Source organism: Acinonyx jubatus, chromosome B3, assembly GCF_027475565.1.
Source record: "Acinonyx jubatus isolate Ajub_Pintada_27869175 chromosome B3, VMU_Ajub_asm_v1.0, whole genome shotgun sequence".
NCBI lineage: Eukaryota > Metazoa > Chordata > Mammalia > Carnivora > Felidae > Acinonyx > Acinonyx jubatus.
Window position 1 is genome coordinate 79723575 of NC_069386.1, and position 19368 is coordinate 79742942.

Below are 19368 nucleotides of genomic sequence, written 5' to 3' on the forward strand. Positions count from 1 at the left end.
AATTATTAGAGGCTATTTTTTCACAGTGATCTCATATAAAACCTTAAACTAAATATAGTTCTTGCTCTTACAAAACCAAAAACAGTATCAGTTCAGGTGAAAGTAATAAGTACACATTAAGGATCATTTTGTTATTCTCAAAGCTTGTGTAGTTGTCTGGGTTAATAATTAGAATGCTATTTTGGATGGTTGTTTTGAGTGGGAAATGACTACTTGCTGAGAATGAATGCTTATTTTTCCTGTTTCACTGCATAAAGGGGTCTTGGTGGAAGGGAGGAAGGGCACTAACATTGACAACTTACTTTGTCTCATTGGACAGAACAGCAGGTTGTAGTGCTACCTGTCCACTCTGAAAGCATGCTGCCTGAGTTTGTGTCCCAGTTCTGCACTTAATGCTACCTGACTTTCGGCAAACTACTAACCTTTCTCTCCCTTGGTTTCTTCATTGAGGATTATTGTGCACCTACTTCAAAGGTTGTTGTGAGGATTAAATAAGCTAACATACATTAAGTTTCTAGAAAGTGCTTGACCTGTAGTACTGTATAACTGTTAGCTGTTCTTTAAATTTCATGAATTCATATTGTTCTATAATCTCATAAAACTCCTGTAAGGTTGGTATCTTTTTAATCTTTATTTTATAGGTAATAAACTGAAGTTTGATGAGGTTAGCAACTTATCTGTAATCACCCATCTATTTAGTGATTGAAATCCTAGATTACTTCTTCATGTATTCTACTATGACTTTAATATATTAGTTATTTAAAAAAATCCTAAGAATAGTAATCACTTATGTGATTCATATGGTATTAAGTATTGTTAATTTTCATTTATCAGGAAAACATTTTTGCTACTTGGCAATAGAATTAACAAATTAACTATTTTTGAACTTTGAGTAGGGTAATATTTTGAAAAAAATCTGTTACCGATCTTTAAAATAGTGTATCAAGGGCACCTGGGTGGCTCAGTCAGTTAAGCGTCCGACTTCGGCTCAGGTGGTAATCTCACGGTCTGTGAGTTCGAGCCCCGTGTTGCGCTCTGTGCTGACAGCTCAGAGCCTGGGGCCTGCTTTGGATTCTGTGTGTGTGTGTGTCTCTCTCTGCCCCTCCTCCTCTCACACTCTGTCTTTCACTCTCAAAAATAAATAAACATTAAACAAATTTTTTAAAATAGTGTATCGAGGGGTAACTGAGATATTTAAAAATATACTGTATATTGCAATAGCTATTTAATTCAAATTAATTTTTAACTTTTACATATTATATACTATATAAGTATAATTAAAATATGTAATATTATATGTTTAAGTATATAACATATCTGTATAGTTTATAACGTTATCTTATAGGTGATGATCATAATGGTACCTTGGGGGTTTTTTATAATTGTCATTTTCACTCATGATCTGGATGCTATCTTTGATTAAGTTGAATATCTAAATCCTCAAGGTTCATACATCTTATAGAAAATATAAATAGTTATGTTTGCTGATGGATAACCACTAATGAATATTAATAGTGTTAATTGACTTGAGACATGTGCCTCTACCTCTGTGGCATCTTTTATAAGAATAATTCAGAGTACTTCTGAATAACAGTATGGAGGTTCCTCAAAAAATTAAAAATAGAACTATCCTACAACCCAGCAATTGCACTACTAGGTATTTATGCAAAGGATACAAGAGTGTTGTTTCGAAGGAGCACGTGCACCCCACTGTTTATAGCAACACTATTGCCGATAGCCAAAGTATGGAAAGAGCCCAAATATCCATCGACTGGTGAATAGATAAAGAAGAGATGGTATATATATGCAATGGAATATTACTTGGTGATAACAAAGAATGAAATCTTGCCATATGGAACAACGTGGGTGGAACTAGAGTATATTATGCTAAACGAAATAAGTCAGAGAAAGACAAATATCCTATGGCTTCACTCATATGTGGAATTTAAGATACAAAACAAATGAACATAAGGGAAGGCAAACAAAAATAATATAAAAACAGAGAGATAAACCACAAGAGACTCTTAAATACAGAGAACAAACTGAGGGTTGTTGGAGGTGTGTTGGGTGGGGGATGGGCTAAATGAGTGAGGGGCATTAAGGAGGTTGCTGTTGGGATGGGCACTGGGTGTTACATGTCGGTGATGAATCACTAAATTCTACTCCTGAAATCATTATTGCACTATATGTTAACTAACTTGGATTTAAATTAAAAAAAAAAATAATTCAGAGTACTGAGTGAGGAACTTAGCATCAAGTATTAAAATGAAAGATAAGGTAATTTTAAAAAATTAATTATGTAACAGAGGGGTGGAAGTGTTAAACTGGATCCTAAAGCCATTCCTCTAACAGGAATTTTCCTTACTTGCTCTTCCCCCTCCTCCATAAGCAAACAGACATAGCACACTACCCTTACCCAAAACGATAAAATAAAAATGCTGTTTTATACAATAATCTTCAGATAGGTAAAAAGCCTCAAACTGCTTTTCTCCTCTATTTTCTGCATGGTTTTAGGAAGCTTTATGCACACCATGCTTTGAGATTTCCAATTAGAAGCAGTAGCAGTTTTGTTTTGAATAGCTCTAAAGAAGCTATTGGCTGGATGTTTCCCTCTCAGTACCCTTTGGCCTACCTTTTAAATTTCTTTTGGGAAATGCAGCTTGCTGCCAGTAATTCATTCTCTCACTTTGTTCATGGAATTTACTCAATTTGGTTATGAGTTAGAAAGAGAACACTTACCCTAATTTTACATTTGGTATATTCTTCCTTAGTTTGATTTCACGTATAACATATTGGTGGCAAAACTGTTGCACATCCTTTGAATTTCAGGATCTGATTCTGTCCAATAAGAAGTCATCCAGATTTTGCTCACAGAAAAATCTTTTTTTCTTAATTATCCTCCTGCCTCCTCCCTAACTTGGCTTTCACCGATTCATTTTACTTCTCTCATTTTTTTTTCTCAGTAAATTATTTTCCCCATCCAATCTACTTGAGGAATAAGAAGGCCCTTAACCCTCAGCAGGGCAGTATTGGAAGAGCCACTAAGAGGAAGCAAGCAGAGTATATGTGAAGAAATGAGTTTCAAAACCAGCTACTTGGCTCCTATAATTTTGAGTCTGGAAAGTGGGTCACGTGCACTGTTCACATCCAATTCTTGTGATTGCTGTTTTGCTTTGCTTTGGAAGACTTGCCCTCAGAATTGTAAAGGCTTTTCCCTGCATTGCAGTTTAGCTAAGAACATTGTAAAGGAATTGATGTTGATTTTCAGTGCTTTTGCTGCAGTACTTTATCTGGTTTGGGGAAGGTTCTTGTTTGGTTAGTTTTCTAGGTTTGTAGGCTTGGATTTTGGCAAAAAAACAGGTTAATGTCATAAATAAGAGGACTTATTTTTGGGGGTTAGTGTCTAGAAGTAACTTTTTCTGCATTTTATATATTACCATGGTGATAGAAGGCTTTCTAATTTTTTTCTGTATTTGAAGTCTTTACTAAGGGTATCAGTACTTTATTTTTATTTTGAGAGAGAGAGAGAGAGAGAACTTGCAAGCATGGGGGAGGACAGAGGGAGGGAGGGAGGGAGAGAGAGAGAGAGAGAGAGAGAATATGAATGAATGAATCTTAAGCAGATTCCATGCCCAGTGTGGAGCCCAAAATGGGGCTTGATCTCACAACTATGAGATCATGACCTAAGCCAAAATTACGAATTGGATGTTTAATGAACTGAGCCACCCAGGTTCCCCAGTACTTTTTTCCCCCTTGAATCATACAGGCCAAGGATTTAAGGTTTTTCTTTTCTTAATCTTAGTTTTACCCCTGATTTACTTTCTCTGTTACTAGATGAAAATGTGGAACTTAAGAGAATTGCTTCTTGTCAAAGAATATGTTACTTACCTTGCTCTGGAAAGGAAAAAAAGCACAACAAAATTCTAGTGCAGCCCTTTTATATTTGAAACCCTACTGAACCTAATCGTGCTAGTCTGTAGGTTTAAAAGTTGCCCTCTTTTTAACGAGCCCTTTCATACCATGTTTGTGGCTTTCGTTTTCAAAGATTTACGTGGTGTACTTTTATCGTATATTTTTTTATAGCAGCCTGCCATAGCCATTGTTTGCATTAGATTTTCTTTCTGGAATTCCTGTTTTTCCAGAGTTGAGATCAATAGAAAGATGAAGATGACACGGATTTTCATGAGGAAAAGTGGTGGTTAGGAATAGGTTGCAAGGAAATTTATGACACTTTAACACCAGAATACTTTTAACATCGTGTACGTTATCTAATTTTAAATCTTGTAACTTAAAATGTCTGTATAGAAGTATTAGAAGAGGGACTTTCATGAAATCATAGAATATTAAAGCTTGAGAGGGACCTTAGGGATCATATAGTAACCATCCTGATATCCTACAGAGGAACAAATGGAGGTTTGTTCATTCATTTATTAGTTCCTTGATCCATTTATCCATTCACTGAACAAATATTTATTTAATGTCTACTGGTTTAGATGCTTGGGGATTTCCCCACCCTTATGGAGTTTACTGTAAATAGATAATAAACATCATAAGTAACCTAAAGAGTTAGAAATTGATAAATGTGATCTGGGTTGGAGTGGTGCTTGAGGGTGAAGGTGGATTTCAATTTAAAATAGGATAGGCAGCCCTGAAGATATGATATTTCAGCGGAGAGTTGAAGGAGATGAGAGAATGGACTTAGGACTATATGAGGAAAGAGAATGTCGGGCAAAAGGAACAGCGAGTTTAAGGGCTAGGGAGTAGGAGCATGTCTAGCTTTCTATTCAAAGAATAGTAAAAAGATACTTGGCTCTTGGAGTAAGAAGTGGAGTGGAGTAACATGTGATAAAAATTAACAGGGTTGGGAGATAGGGGGTGGGGAACTGGCTAGATTATATGGAGTCTGGTGAATTGTTATAAGGACTTTGGTTTTTACATGAGTGAAATGAGGGGAGATTGGGGGCGTAATGAGGGTTTTGAGCATGCATGAATGTATGTATGTTTCATCTGAATCATTACAACTGCACTGTTGAGGAGAGATGCCAAGGTAGGGTTGCTAGATTTAGAAAATAAAAATATAGGACACCCACTCAGTTAAATTTGAATTTCAGATAAATAACGAATGATTTTTATATACATATGTCCCATGCAATATGTGACTATTCACCCATATGGCAGAATGTTAAACACTGTTTTATATGTATGTATGTATATGTGTGTGTGTGTGTATTTTTTTTTAAACTCTTCAATGTTACTGTTGATTACTGTAAATTACCATTACCATAATCCTGTTGGTCCCAAGGCTTGAGCCCTTACAACAAAATTTTGTCTTGGTCTTTCCTGTATTACCAATATTACTGTTTTTCACTTTGTAGTCATCGTATACCTTAGTGTTACAAATGCAGTTTGTTGGACCCCAATCTAGACCTTCTGAATCAGAATTTCTTGGGGTCGAGCATGGTATCTGCATGACTGTGTACTGTTCTAGGTACTAGGTACAGGAACAAAACATACAAAAATTCTTACCCTAATGGAATTAACATTCTGCTTGGGAGACATAATAAACAAGACAAGTAAATATACAGTATATTAAATATTGGTATAGCTGTTGAGAAGAAAGAAAAAGCAGGAAGGGAACGGGAAGTATCCAATATAATGATGAGGGAGTTGCATTTTTAGATAGGGTGGTCAGTGAAGACCTCAATGTGTAGTGATGTTTGATTTAAGATTTGAAGGAAGTGATGGAGAGAACCAGGGAGGTACTTGGGTGAACAGAATTCTAGGCTGAAGGAACAGCTGCAAAAGGCAGGTGTGTACCTGGTGTGGTTAAGACACTGCACAGGGGAAGTATGTGGAGTGGAGTGAAAAGGGGGAGGAGTAGAAGAGGAGATGGGAGAGATAAAGGGGAATGGCTGGTGATTGTTAGCATTTAGGCTTATGGTGGAGAGAGATTTGGATCCTAGGCCCAGCTGTGGCATTATCCCTCGGTGTGTTTCTTCATCACTAAAAAGTGGACTGAAGACTAAGATGATCTCTTAGGTTTCTTCCTGCCTTAAAATTCTTTAATTTGAAATCTATTATTTCTCTAATTTTTTTTCCCAGTTCTTTTGCAAGCAAGTAGTTAGTAATTTGAGATTCTTTTGTATTTTTCATGAGCCTATCTCTTTTTATGCTCCATCCAGCCAGGTGAACTTTTTTCTTTATGTTGTCCTTGTTCCTCTTTCTTAACTGAACTTGAAGATTTAGATCGTCCTTTGGTAAATAGTAGGCAATTGTTTTCTTATCTAACCATTAGATCTTATAATCAAATTCTTTTTTTAATTGTTTTAAAAAAATTTTATTTATTTTTAAATTTACATCCAAGTTAGCATATAGTGCAAAAATGATTTCAGGAGTAGATTCCAGTGATTCATCCCCTATCTATAATACCCAGGACTCATCCCAACAAGTGTCTTCCTTAATGTCCCTTACCCATCTCCCCACCCACACCCCCACTAGCAACCCTTAGTTCTCTGTTTAAGGGTTTCTTAAGTTTTGTCCCCCTCCTTGTTTTTATATTATTTTTGCTTCCCTTCCCTTATATTCATCTGTTTTGTATCTTAAATTCCACTTATGAGTGAAGTCATACAATATTTGTCTTTCTCTAATTTTGCTTAGCAGTATACCGTCTAGTTTCATCTATGTAGTTGCAAATGGCAAGATTTCATTCTTTTTTATCACTGAGTAATGCTCCATTGTATAGATATACCACCTCCTCTTTATCCATTCATCAGTCAATGGACATTTGGGCTCTTTCCATACTCAGTACATTGTCTGCATCTTTTCTCCATTGAGGATATTAGTGGTGGGTCCGTCACATGTGACATTTAAGATCTTGAGGTATGATCCTTCTCTCTCTACTTTCTTGAGGGTTTTTATCAAGACAGAAAGCTATATTTTGTCAAATGCTTTCTCTGCATATTGAGAGGATCATGTGTTTCTTGTCCTTTCTTTTACTGATTATGATGAATCACATTGATTGTTTTGCAGATATTGAACCAGCCCTGCATCCAAGGTATAAATCCCACTTGGTCGTGGTGATAATTTTTTTCATTTATTGTTGGATCTAGTTGTCTAATATCTTGTTGAGGATTTTGCATCTGTGTTCCTCAGGGAAATTGGTCTTTTGTTCCCCTTTTTAGTGGGATCTTTGTCTGGTTTTGGAATCAAGGTAATGCTGGCTTTGTAGAATGAGTTTGGAAGTTTTCCTTCCATTTCTTTTTTTTTGGAACAGCTTCAAAAGAGTAGGTGTTTACTCTTCTTTAAATGTTTGATAGAATTCCACTGGAAAGCCATTTGGCCCTGTACTCGTGTTTGTTTGGAGCTTTTTGATTACTATTTTGATTTCTTTACTGGTTATGGTCTGTTCAAAATTTCTATTTCTTCCTGTTTCAGTTTTGGTAGTTTGTATGTTTCTAGGAATTTGTCTATTTCTTCCAGATTACCCAATTTATTGATGTATAATTGCTCATAATATTTTCTTACTATTGTTTGTATTTCCGCTGTGTTGGTTGTGATCTCTCCTCTTTCATTCTTGATTTTATTTATTTGGGTCCTTTCCTTTTTCGTTTTGATCAAACTGGCTAGAGGCTTATCAATTTTGTTAATTCTTTCAAAGAGCCAGCTCCTGGTTTCATTGATCTGTTTTTTGTTTGTTTGTCTGTTTGTTTGTTTTGTTTTGGTTTTTGTTTTGATAGCATTTATTTCTGCTCTAATCTTTGTTATTTCTCGTCTTTTGCTGTTTTTGAGTTTTATTTAAGGTGTAAGGTTAGGTTGTGTATCAGACCTTTTTTCCTTCTTTAGGAAGTCCTGGATTGGTATATTCTTCCCTCTTATGATTGCCTTTACTGCGTCCCAGAGGTTTGGGGCTGTGGTGTTATCATTTTCTTTGGCTTCTGTGTACTTTTTAATTTCCTTTTTAACTTCTTGGTTAGCCCATTCATTCTTTAGTAGGATGTTCTTTAGTCTCCAAGTATTTGTTGTCTTTTTAAATTTTTTCTTGTTGATTTTGAGTTTCATAGCATTGTGGTCTGAAAACATGCATGGTATGATCTCTATCTTTTTGTACTTGTTGAGGGCTGATTTGTGTCCCAGTATGTGATCTATTCTGGAGAATGTTCCATGTGCGCTTGAGAAGAATGTGTATTCTACTTTAGGATGAAATGTTCTGAATATATCTGTTAGGTCCATCCGGTCCAGTGTGTCATTCATAGCCATTGTTTCCTTGTTGATTTTCTGTTTAGATGATCTGTCGATTGTTGTAAGTGGAGTGTTGAAGTCCCCTACTATTATGGGATTATTATCAATGACTTTCTGTATGTTTGTGATTAACTGATTTATATATTTGGGTGCTTTCACATTTGGAGCATAAATGTTTACAATTGTTAGGTCTTCTTGGTGGTTAGACTTCTTAATTATGATATAATGCCCTTCTTCATCTCTTGTTATGGTCTTTATTTTAAAATATAGATTGTCACATATAAGTATGGCTACTCCGGCTTTCTTTTGGTGACCATTAGCGTGATAGATGGTTCTCCATCCCCTTACTTCCAATCTGAAGGTGTCTTTAGGTCTCAAATGGGTCTTTTGTAAACAGCATATAGATGGGTCTTGTTTTCTTATTCATTCTGTCACCCTCTGCCTTTTGATTGTAGTGTTTAGTCCATTGACATTTAGAGTGAATAATGAAAGATATGAATTTATTGCCATTATGTTGCCTGTAGAGTTGGAGTTTCTGGTAGTGCTCTCTGGTCCTTTCTAGTTTTTGTTGCTTTTGGTCTGGTTCTTTTTTTTTTTTTTTTTTTTCATCTTTTCTCCCCTCAGAGAGTCCCCCTTAACATTTTGTACAGGGCTATGTTAGTGGTCATGAACTCCTTTAGCTTTTGTTTTTCTGGGAAACTATCTCTTCTTCTATTTTGAAGGACAGTCTTGCTGGAAAAAGAATTCTTGGCTGCATATTTTTCTGATTCAGCATATTGAATATATCCTGTCACTCCTTTCTGGCCTGTTAATCAAATTCTTATTTAATCTTAGGTAATAGAATTAAGAAACATATTTTTCTCTACCAACAGATTGAAATTTTTATGAATGGCAGTTTGACTTAAAGCAAGGCAGAAAGAGAGGAAAGAACCTTGACTCAACTCTAAATCCCAAATGCCAGTCCAAGATTATGTAGAATGTAATGTGCAGGGAATCATAGGATTCTTAACTGGATACTTCAATGGGAAGGATAAACTTTAGGTAAGTTGTAGTCTTAAATGAGTGTTCACTTAGAAATAATTGGGTGAGATCCTTCTAAAGTGTTATTTTGGTGGGTTCTCTTAGCAGATGACATGGATGGAAGAAACATGTCATGAAGTTTTAGGATCTTTAATATAAACTCCACTGAAGGAACAAAGCAGTATCAAAACTGTTGTTCAGGTGCCTTTGAAACCCAACACAAGAAAATAGGACTTGTAGGCTCTCAAATTGTGGCTTTCATGCAGTAGTAATGAAACAGTATAGTCACTTAGCAAGTCTGCTACCTTTTAGCTTTCACAGGGTATTATGAATTATAAAGAAACAAATCCCAAAATCTATCTGTCTTGTTTTACGGCATCTGCTAAGAGTTTGTGAACTGCAGGATAATCAGAAAAAGAATATAATATTAGGTACCAGCATACATTTATGGTGACATTAAAGATTGGGTAATCATGTTTTACAGTAGTAACTTTATAGTTATTTTTGTTAATGATCATTTTATCTGTTGTGTATGTGGTAAGGCTTTTGTAGTGATTATTCTTTCAAGCCTTGCTGAAATTAAGTGTAAGAGAAGTCCTAATTGGAGCTTTCTTGACTAAATGTAATTATTTTAGGAGGAATGAGGTGGAAAGGATTCATAAAATTTAGCTAGTTAGACACCCAGCAGCATATATCTATTTATAGCCTTCTATCTTGCTCATTTATGTTCCTACAATATAGAACTGTCTTTGAAAATTTAAATTGAAAGACTATTTATGCATCTATAATAGGAACCTGTTTAAAAATAATGGGAGTAAATTATGAAAAACAAATAAAGTTTATTTGGCACCTGTTGAACATTATTGAATTCTAGAGTTGAAAATTTAAGCTAATTTCTGTAGCTATGGTAATTTTACTGGTCCAGAAGCTACGCCAGTTCTAAGAATGATATGTTTTACTTAGTATAGGCTTGACATTTTTGTTTAATGGACACTAATTTTATTCATGATATATAAAGTCTAAGCAAGACACGCTTAGTTCCAGTGAGACCGCATGAAAAGTGTGCTCTTGATTGTTTTTAGAAACTACCCAATTAAGGATATGGAACTAAATCTTTACTGAGATAGTTCCTCTGACATTAAAAGAGACGACTATGTCCTACCTGCTCTTGGCAAAACCCAAATTAGATTGTTGGATGATTGAATAACTTGGTTATGAAAAAGCTTATTTTCTAAATCAATTTTGGCAAACTGACCTGTGGACTAAATCCTCTCTGTTTTTGTAAATAAAGTTTTATTGGAACACAGCCATGCTCATTCATTACATATTGTCTGTGCTTTGATGCTACAGTGGTAGTGTTGAGTAGTTGTGGATCATATGATTCACAATGCCTAAAATAGTACTGTTTGGCCCTTTAGGGAAAAGTATGTTGTCCCCTGCTAAGTCTTTTGTACTCAGATCATGTTAAAGTTCTGGTTATAGTTTCTCATCTTTAAGTGAGCATAATACCACCTTGCACGATTGCTGTGAGGAGTCAGTGAGAAATGTAAATAAAATGTGTAGGGTGCCTGGCTTCAAGAAGGAATTCAAGCATTGGGGAGGTATAATTAGGGGAAGTTTATATTTGGGTAATTTAGGATGGCATGCTTTCTAAAAATTTTCTTTTTTTTTTGTTATTTTTTTGACTTCTAAAATTTTTCTAAAATTTCTAAATTCTGATTTGTCCATAGAACTCTAAATTCTAATTCTACAGCCACTAGCCTGTAGAGGCCTAGTTTATTCAGGTTCTTAATAAAAATTGCTGATGAATTTCCCTCAATCTTCTTCTCCCTCCCTCCTTCTCTGCCTCTGTCCCTCTCATCCTTCCTCTTTCCTGTCTTTCTCTGACCTTCATACCTTCATCTCCTCTGTTTCCTTTTTGATGTATGTCAACTTTGGTACTAAATTTAGGTCAGTGAGTAACTATTCCTAGGGAGAGTATGCAGAAAACCTAGCACGTAGATTTTTTTTTTTTATGTTTATTTTGAGAGAGAGTGCGAGTGGGGGCGGGGCAGGGAGAGAGCGAGAGGGAGAATCCCAAGCAGGCTGTCAGCTCAGAGTCTGATGTGGGGTTCAATCCTATGAAGGAGATCATGACCTGGCTGAAATCAAGAGTCAGATGCTTAACTGACTGAGCCACCCAGGCACCCCTAGAAGATTCTCTGTTACCCTTAATTCCATTTTCTCGGAAACAGAGGAACTCTAAAATCTTGTAATCTCCCTCCCTACCAGCCCCTTATTATTATTTTTTTAAGTTTATTTATTTATTTTAGAGAGTGAGGTGGGGGGAGAGGGAGGGGCAGAGAGAAAGGGAGAGAATCCTAGGCAGGCTCCACGCTTAGAGTCTGACATAGTTCTTGAACTCATGAACCATGAGATCATGAGCTGAAATCCAGAGCCAAAACTCAACTGACTGAGCCACCCAGGTGCCCCTGCTCACTTTATTCATATGTGATTATGCATATTAACAGCCATCTAGGAATGTGTAAAATCTGTTTCTACCATAGTAAATATTATGGCAGATCCTCAGTTTTGTCTTGAACCTTGATACCACGGGTTCACCTTTAGACAGGCATGGTTTTCTTCTGGGAGACAGGACAAATAGTTGATTCTCCTTAACATTTTGAAGGAAACTTGAAAATCTAGTGATGAAAAAATTGACCCCAGCAGTCTTAGTTTGCAAGCACCCACTTAGTTGTTTCCTTGTTTCATGAAACCAAACTTAAAAAACTAAGTTATTTTACTTGACTTTACTTTTAGGAGATCAGTTTGAAACCTGGAACCTAACCTTTTCAAGTTTTTATAAAACTTGTAAATAACATTAAACATTAAATAAGAGAGGGAAAAAATACCACTTAGATTATTTTTTGTTTTTATTGACATTTATTATTATGTAGTAGTTTTTAGTTTTGTACGTACCATGAGAAAAGACATGGAAAAGAGGTAAAATTCTAGGATGATATTGATGTCGGCGGTGCCTGGCTGGTCCAAGGACCAGAGTGGGGACTTCCCTATAAGACCAGCTAAGAGGGTCCTTGGCTTTGCACAGGATAGAAATCAAGTGTGAGCTGGAGAAAGTGAAAGCAGAGTTTATTGAATGGCATGAGTGACAGAGAGTAACAGACGGTCTGGGAGATTAGGAAAGGAAAGGAGAATGAGTCTCATTGTTGCTTGGGGTTAGGGGTTTATATATGGGAAGGGGATCTAGGGTACGTGTTCCTTTGGGGATCCTGCGTAGGGTCCAATCAAAGACAAATGTCAGGTGAGTAATAGGTGTTATTTCATAAATTACTGAAGGTAGCAGTACTGATGCCAGTTTCAGCTGAGGTTTGTTCAAAGCTAATGTCCTGGAACATATTTGGGATCCAGCTCTTCTGAGATGTTATCCGGTTTGGGGCCTAGGACAAAACTCAGAGAATGATTAACTTTTTTGCTTCTCCCTTAAAGTGATGACATAGCTTCTTTGGCTTATTCAGAGACAAATAAGGATCATGAGTAAATGGGGCCTATCAGAAAAATGGAGTCTTTCTAAGTGTCTGGTTTTTGTTTTTGGTGTTTTTTTTTTTTTTGCCAAAAAATGGAGTCTTTCTAAAATGGAATCCCTTCAGCTTCCTCACCTCAATGGTTATAGCATTAGCAGACCCTTGAATAATAGTATTGACAATTAGCTACATTTCTTAAGGTTTTAGTCTCTCTCATTTGAAAATCTTTTTATCCATAGTAAATTTAATTCTGTTTGTTTAAATTAATTTGTTTGTGGTTTAAAAAGGAGTTGAAAACAGGTCAGAATTTCTCATTGACTGTTCCTACCTTTTTAAAGCTAATACTTTTCTCATTTATTTTACAGTAAGCTGAGATTTTGGTAGAGGCATGTTTTAATCCTTAGTCCTCTAGGCTCTGTGAGTCATACAGGGACATTAAATGATTTTCTTAGAACTGCAGTTTGAGTCAGTATAAAGTTAGGGACATAAATGTTGAATGTACCTTATTTTATGTATTAATAGGAACCAGACAGCAAGGTTTAAAAAGTAATTTTGTGTCTGGAAATAGGTAGATAACATGGAAGATGGGGGATTATTTAATTAAAACTGAGGATTTTTTTTTTTTTTGAAAGGTTAAGAATTTTATCTTGCCAGGATACAGGGAAAGAGGGAGGAGAGTTCTGAGTCTTGGTGAAACGTAACTTAAGGACGTATAGTTAGCATTAGTATTCTGTTTGCTTATATATGGAAAAACCAGTAACAGACTGATTTAATGTATCAAAAGAGAAATAGGTGGGGAGAGGAAAAAAAAGACATACTTGGGAATAGTGAATTTTGTTTACCTTTACTTGGCTGTGTTGCTGATGAACTGGCACCTAGAGACCAGTCAGAATATTCTGCCCCCGGGTAGCTAGATGGGTCATCAAAGGAAAACAGTTTTAGTTGTTTATGAATTCTCCAGAAGAGCTTGGATGTTTAACTGTGACTTGTGTGTAAGGAGTTGTCTCCGCATTATGTCTGCCACTACCCTCATTAGCATTTCCATGCTGGATCTGCATCAGAATTTCTCACTTGCACTATTATAGTCTTGTTCCCATGATTTTTTTTTTTTTCATTTTGTTATTCTTTGTTGTGTTAGATGGGCTTTCTAAGGGTTAATGCTCCATCTTCCTGTGGTTTTGTTTGCCACTGTAAGTCCTTATTTTAACATTGTGTGTAATTTGTTAGTCTTCAGATCAAAAAGGTTTTAGTCTACTTGAGACTATATGGGAGATCTGAACCACAATGTGTAAAGTGTACGTAGGGGGTTTCTCTTGTCAGTTTTCTAGAAGAAATTAGTAAACCAACAAAAAGTATTTGTCTAAGTAGTTGATAAGCTTTTACCTTACTGTTGCTTTGAAAATTTAGGTTAGGATTTTGGAATTTTTTTGTAAATTTTCTTTTTTTATAGTCAGATTTACTATTGCTATATATGTTATCTTTGATGAAAAGTGGAAATAATCTTACAGTAGATTCTGTTTCCTTACAGTCAAAGGCCATTGGTTTACTAGATGTGGATGTGTATGGCCCTTCAATTCCAAAGATGATGAATCTGAAAGGAAATCCAGAATTATCACAGGGTAAGTGAAGAAGAGATAGATAGTATGGTAATAGTTAGACTTTTTAAATTACCTCCTGAGTGTCAGGCATTGTGCCATGTACCATGTGCACCTTATACACAGTGCAGTATAGTAATTCTGAAATCAGACATGAAGCCTGACTGTCCAGGTTTGAATCCTAGCTGTCACTGACTGACTGTGTGGCTTTGGGTGAATTGTTTAACCTCTTTGTACCTCACCTCTGCCCCATATATAAAGTCAGGTGAGCAATTACCAGAGTTGCTGTGAGAAATCACTCAATCAGAAATTGCTGTTCAGTGTAATGCATTTGAAACAGTGCCTGGCACATGGTCAGTCATCATCATTATCTCTTTATGTTAAATGTGTGGATGTATGGAAGTATTTGAATAGAAGGTATGTATTTGTGTTGGAAGACATGAAAATTATTTTTTCTAATCAGATTTTTGTCATGTTTGTCTTAAAGTAGTTTAAAAAACCCTGAAAACATTAGTTTCTTTTCCCAGCCTTCACTGCTGTCAATAGGACAGAGTAATTTTTTGAGTAAATCTTTAATATTTACTGTGCTTGGTATTACACTTTCTTCCAAAGCTGTCAGATATAAAGCATGAAGAACAAGAAATGCTGTGATGAGAAAATGAAGTCTTGGAAAGGGGCGCCTGTCTGGCTCATTTTGTACAGCATCAAGCCCCACATTGGGTATGGAGCCTACTTAAAAAAAAAAAAAAGTATTGGAAATTGGTTTATTAAAATTTATTTCTAATTATAATAAGTATATAATTGACTAATTTCTTTTCATTTCTTATTGGGCTTTTTTATTTTCCATAGATCTAGGACACAATGATTATATTTACCATAGGTATTTATTGGATTATCTATGTAAATAATACAAGTATTTTGTATTTCATTATTAAATGTTAGTTAATTAGACATCGTCTACTATTGAATGTGTTTTTGTTTGTGCTTTAGTTGCTGGAGTCAATTACAATGTTAAATTCTGAATTGTAGGAAACTTGAATATCTAGTGATGATAAAATTGACCCCAGCAGTCTTATTTTGTAAGCACCCACTTAGTTATTTTCTTGTTTCGTGAAAATGCTTTATTTTATGTAACTTACAAAGCTAAGTTATTCTGGTTTCTTTGTTCTTTGTCCTTTTAGTGGAATGCATACTTGGTTTGCAGATATGTGACATATGCCAAGATGTCAAATTTCTTTCACAAAGAGGGAGTAATGAATTTGTGTACTTTAAATGATAGACTTATTACGTCTGTCTCTTGATTAAAGTAATGTGAAAACTGGTGCGTGCAGCACATGAATAATGGTGAAATGGAGCCCTTGGTGTCAGTTTTTTCTTAAGTAGTCTGTCCAGTCTATGCCAACATAAATACTTGAAGTGAACTTTAATTTCTTTCTTCTTGTTTTACTGAAGCTGTAATCTTAAATCTGATGTTTGCAAATTGGCTGCCATTAAATAGGCTTTCTGGTAAAGATGAGATACTAGAAATCTTGGAAAGCCTTAAAAGAACCCTTCTTTTGTGTTGACAAGCTGATCTTAAGGCACCCCAAAAATAAATTGAGCGATTAAGGCATCATTCACTTAAAAGAATGTGGATTCTTAAACCCCAGCTTATAAATTATGTTTTGAATCTTAGATAAACCTGCCACTATTATACTAATTGGCATCGTTTTGACATTTCTATATTTTATCATGTTAATTTATCCTCTTATACTCTCTACTGCAGAAAACACAATACAATAAGAAATTATCTTATTAATAGCAAAGAAATTGTTTCAACAGGCCATAAATCTTTGTGTTTATGATTAGCACCTGCCACAAGACAAATAGGTGTTCTATGCCTCTTACTTTTTGAGTTAGATCAGAGAGCTGTCCTTACGATTACATGTAGACTAGTAGGGTGGAACATTTGTAATGTGGCCATATCTTTTTAGGGCTGTTTGTACTTCACATTTGTCTGTACTAGTCTAATTCCAAGTTAAAAAAAAAAAAAAACAAATACAACTTTTTTTCTTATTTCCTAATCTTCTGATCATTCCCAGTGTTTCTCAAAATTATTTTCATGTTTTCAGTATCTTCTCTCAGATGAGAAAAAATTAAAAGAACTTGCTATTGTTGGTAGTGGAAGGATTAACTTGCAATTTTATTTTTAATACTGTTTATTTATGGGCCTTGTAAAATTTTTGCTTTATTTATTTATTTATTTTTTAACGTTTTATTTATTTTTGAGACAGGGAGACACAGAGCATGAACAGGGGAGGGTCAGAGAGAGGGGGACACAGAATCTGAAGCAGGCTCTAGGCTCCGAGCTGTCAGCACAGAGCCCGACACGGGGCTCGAACCCATGGACCGTGAGATCATGACCTGAGCTGAGCTGCTCAACCAACTGAGCCACCCAGGCGCCCCAAATTTTTGCTTTTTAAAATAGACTTCATTATTGCTGATTCATAGTTACTTTAATAATTTACTGGGTACTTTAGAAACCTTTTAGGGGCACTTTAACAAAACATATTACTTTTATTTATTTTTTATTTTTCTTTTTACATGAGAATGACGCTTTATTTTTATTTTTGATTAAGATATAATTCACATATCATAAATGTCACCATTTCTTTCACTCTTTGTTTCTCTTTCTTTTCTTTCTTTCTTTTTTGATGTTAACAGAAAATAGAGTATTTAGGAAAGTAGTTTGGTGAAAGCAGGATGAAAAATGAGTTTTGAAGGTAGAAGATGTAGGAAATCTTCATATGTGGGTTGGAGACTCTATAGGAAAAGGCAAAAAGCCATAAATAATAACATTATACGAAAAGGCGTGAAAAGTTTTGACAGTCTAGATTTGGTGAGGCTAACTTAGAGAAGAAATTAGATATGCTACAGGAAAAAAATAACGAATTAAGTCATCTTTTTCACTTACCTTCTGGACCTCAACTCTAGATTTTGTGTATATGGTATGTATGTACCCATACAGGGTAATGGATTGAAATGAGATTATGTTTGTCAAAATTAGATAGATTTTGTACACCCATGTTCATAGCAGCATTATACACTATTACTACTACTACTACTATTATTATGAATTGACTGTTCATTATTTCATTATGTGGAAGCTACCCAATTTCTATCGGTTCATGAATAGATAAGCAAAATGTGGTATGTATGTGCAATGGACGTTATTCAGTCTTAAAAAGGAAGGAAGGAGCTTCCCAGTTGGTGAACACATGATTTGGGGAGCATATGTCCTTGGAGAGGTCATGGAAGCTCTCTGCTCTTCCTCATATCTTGTCCTATATGTCTCATCCATCTCGCTATTTCTGAGTTATATCCTTTTAATTTAATTTAATTTTCCACTGCCCACATCTCTTCTTTTCTCTGCCTACAACACTGAGAACCAACCAATCATCTGAGTGATATTTTTTTATAATAAGCTGTTAATAACAGTTCCAGGGATTAGAATTTGGACATCTTTGGAAGACCATCATTCTTCATACCATACCACCGTTCTGTCCCTCCATCTCCCTCTACTCAAGGTTCTTGCCACTGTGAACAAGACTGCTATGACCATTCTAGGCATTGTTTTCTGTTGCACATCAGGAGAAATTTCCTTTCGATATGAACCTGGGACTGTAATATCCAGCCCATGGGTTTGTGATGTTTGCATTACTTACCAAAATGTTTGCATCAACTTATGCTCTGTTCATTGTATATAAGAGACATTATGGATCCACATCCTCTTTAAATAGGGCATAAAATGCTATCTCATTATGGTTAAAAAAAACACAAAAAAACGAGGAAAGTCTGACATATTTTGCAACATGGATGTATCATGAAGACTTGCTAAGTAAGCCAGTCACAAAAAAGACAAATGCTGTATGATTCCACTTATACGAGGCACTTAGAATAGTCAGAATTATAAAAAGTAGAATAATGATTGACACGATCTGGTGAGGAGGGGAGAATGGATAGATACTGTGTAATAGTTTCGGTATTTACGAGATGAAAAAAGTTTTGAAGGTGGATAGTTGTGATGGTTGGACAGCATTTGGAATCTATTTAATACCACTGAACTGTAGGCTTAAAAATGGTTAAGATGTAAATTTTATGTATATTTTACTACAATGAAAAAAATTAGAAAAATATATTAAATAGACTTGCTCTATTTCTTGAATAGTGTCTTGAATACATAGTTTCTTGAATAGTGTCTATAATATCGACCCAGTAATTCTATTTGCTAAAAGAGCTATCATTACTGGAGGAAAACAGAATAGTGAAGTTTCATTGGGAGATTTAGTAATTTAGTTCTAAGCCTTGTCTACGTTTCAGCTTAGAAACGTCACTGGTCTACAATTTAGAAATTGTAATCTAAAATTTTATTTTCATCTCACGTAAAGGAAGAGAACTTAATACATTTAAAATCCTTAATGTTATCATTACCAATATTACCATTAAAAAATTTTTTTTTATGTTTATTTTTGAGAGAGTGCGCACACATGTGAGCAGGGGAAGGGCAGAGAGAGGGAGAAAAAGGATCTGAAGCAGGCTCCATGCTGACAGTAGAAAGCCCAATGTGGGGCTCGAATTCATGGAACCCTGAGAGAATGACCTGAGCCGATGTCGGAGGCTTAATCAGCTGAGCCACCCAGGTGCCCCAGTATTACCATTTGTAACATTACCAGTATTGTAAAGCCCTGTATGATCTGATCCCCACCTTCTGTCTACCTCTACAGTCCCAATTCCAACAAGCTTGTTTTGTTATTCAGTGAACACCAGTCACAGTGACCTCTATTTCTAACATGCCAAGCTCTGTGCTCAGGTCTCTCCATTTTCATTCTCTCTGCCTGAAATGCCTTCCACCTTTACTGTCTTCTCCCTGCTCCCCATCCCCCTCCAATTTCTACTCCACAGGTCTTAGTTTTAATGTCTTTTCTTGCATGAAGCTTTCCTTCTTTGACTCCTCA

The 19368-nt window shown here is 35.5% G+C and overlaps 1 protein-coding gene across 2 annotated transcripts in view; it reads left to right on the forward strand.

Moving 5' to 3' along the window:
- NUBPL (NUBP iron-sulfur cluster assembly factor, mitochondrial) overlaps positions 1-19368 on the forward strand; it is a 218218-nt gene that overhangs the window by 32146 nt on the left and 166704 nt on the right. Inside the window, exon 4 of one of the 2 annotated variants that reach the window (XM_015073708.3) lies at positions 14308-14398. In XM_015073708.3, coding sequence (XP_014929194.1) covers positions 14308-14398 — 91 coding nt within the window. Of the gene's footprint in view, positions 1-14307; positions 14399-17826; positions 19054-19368 lie in introns of those variants that run through there. The other variant, XM_053224345.1, reaches the window with a different exon arrangement.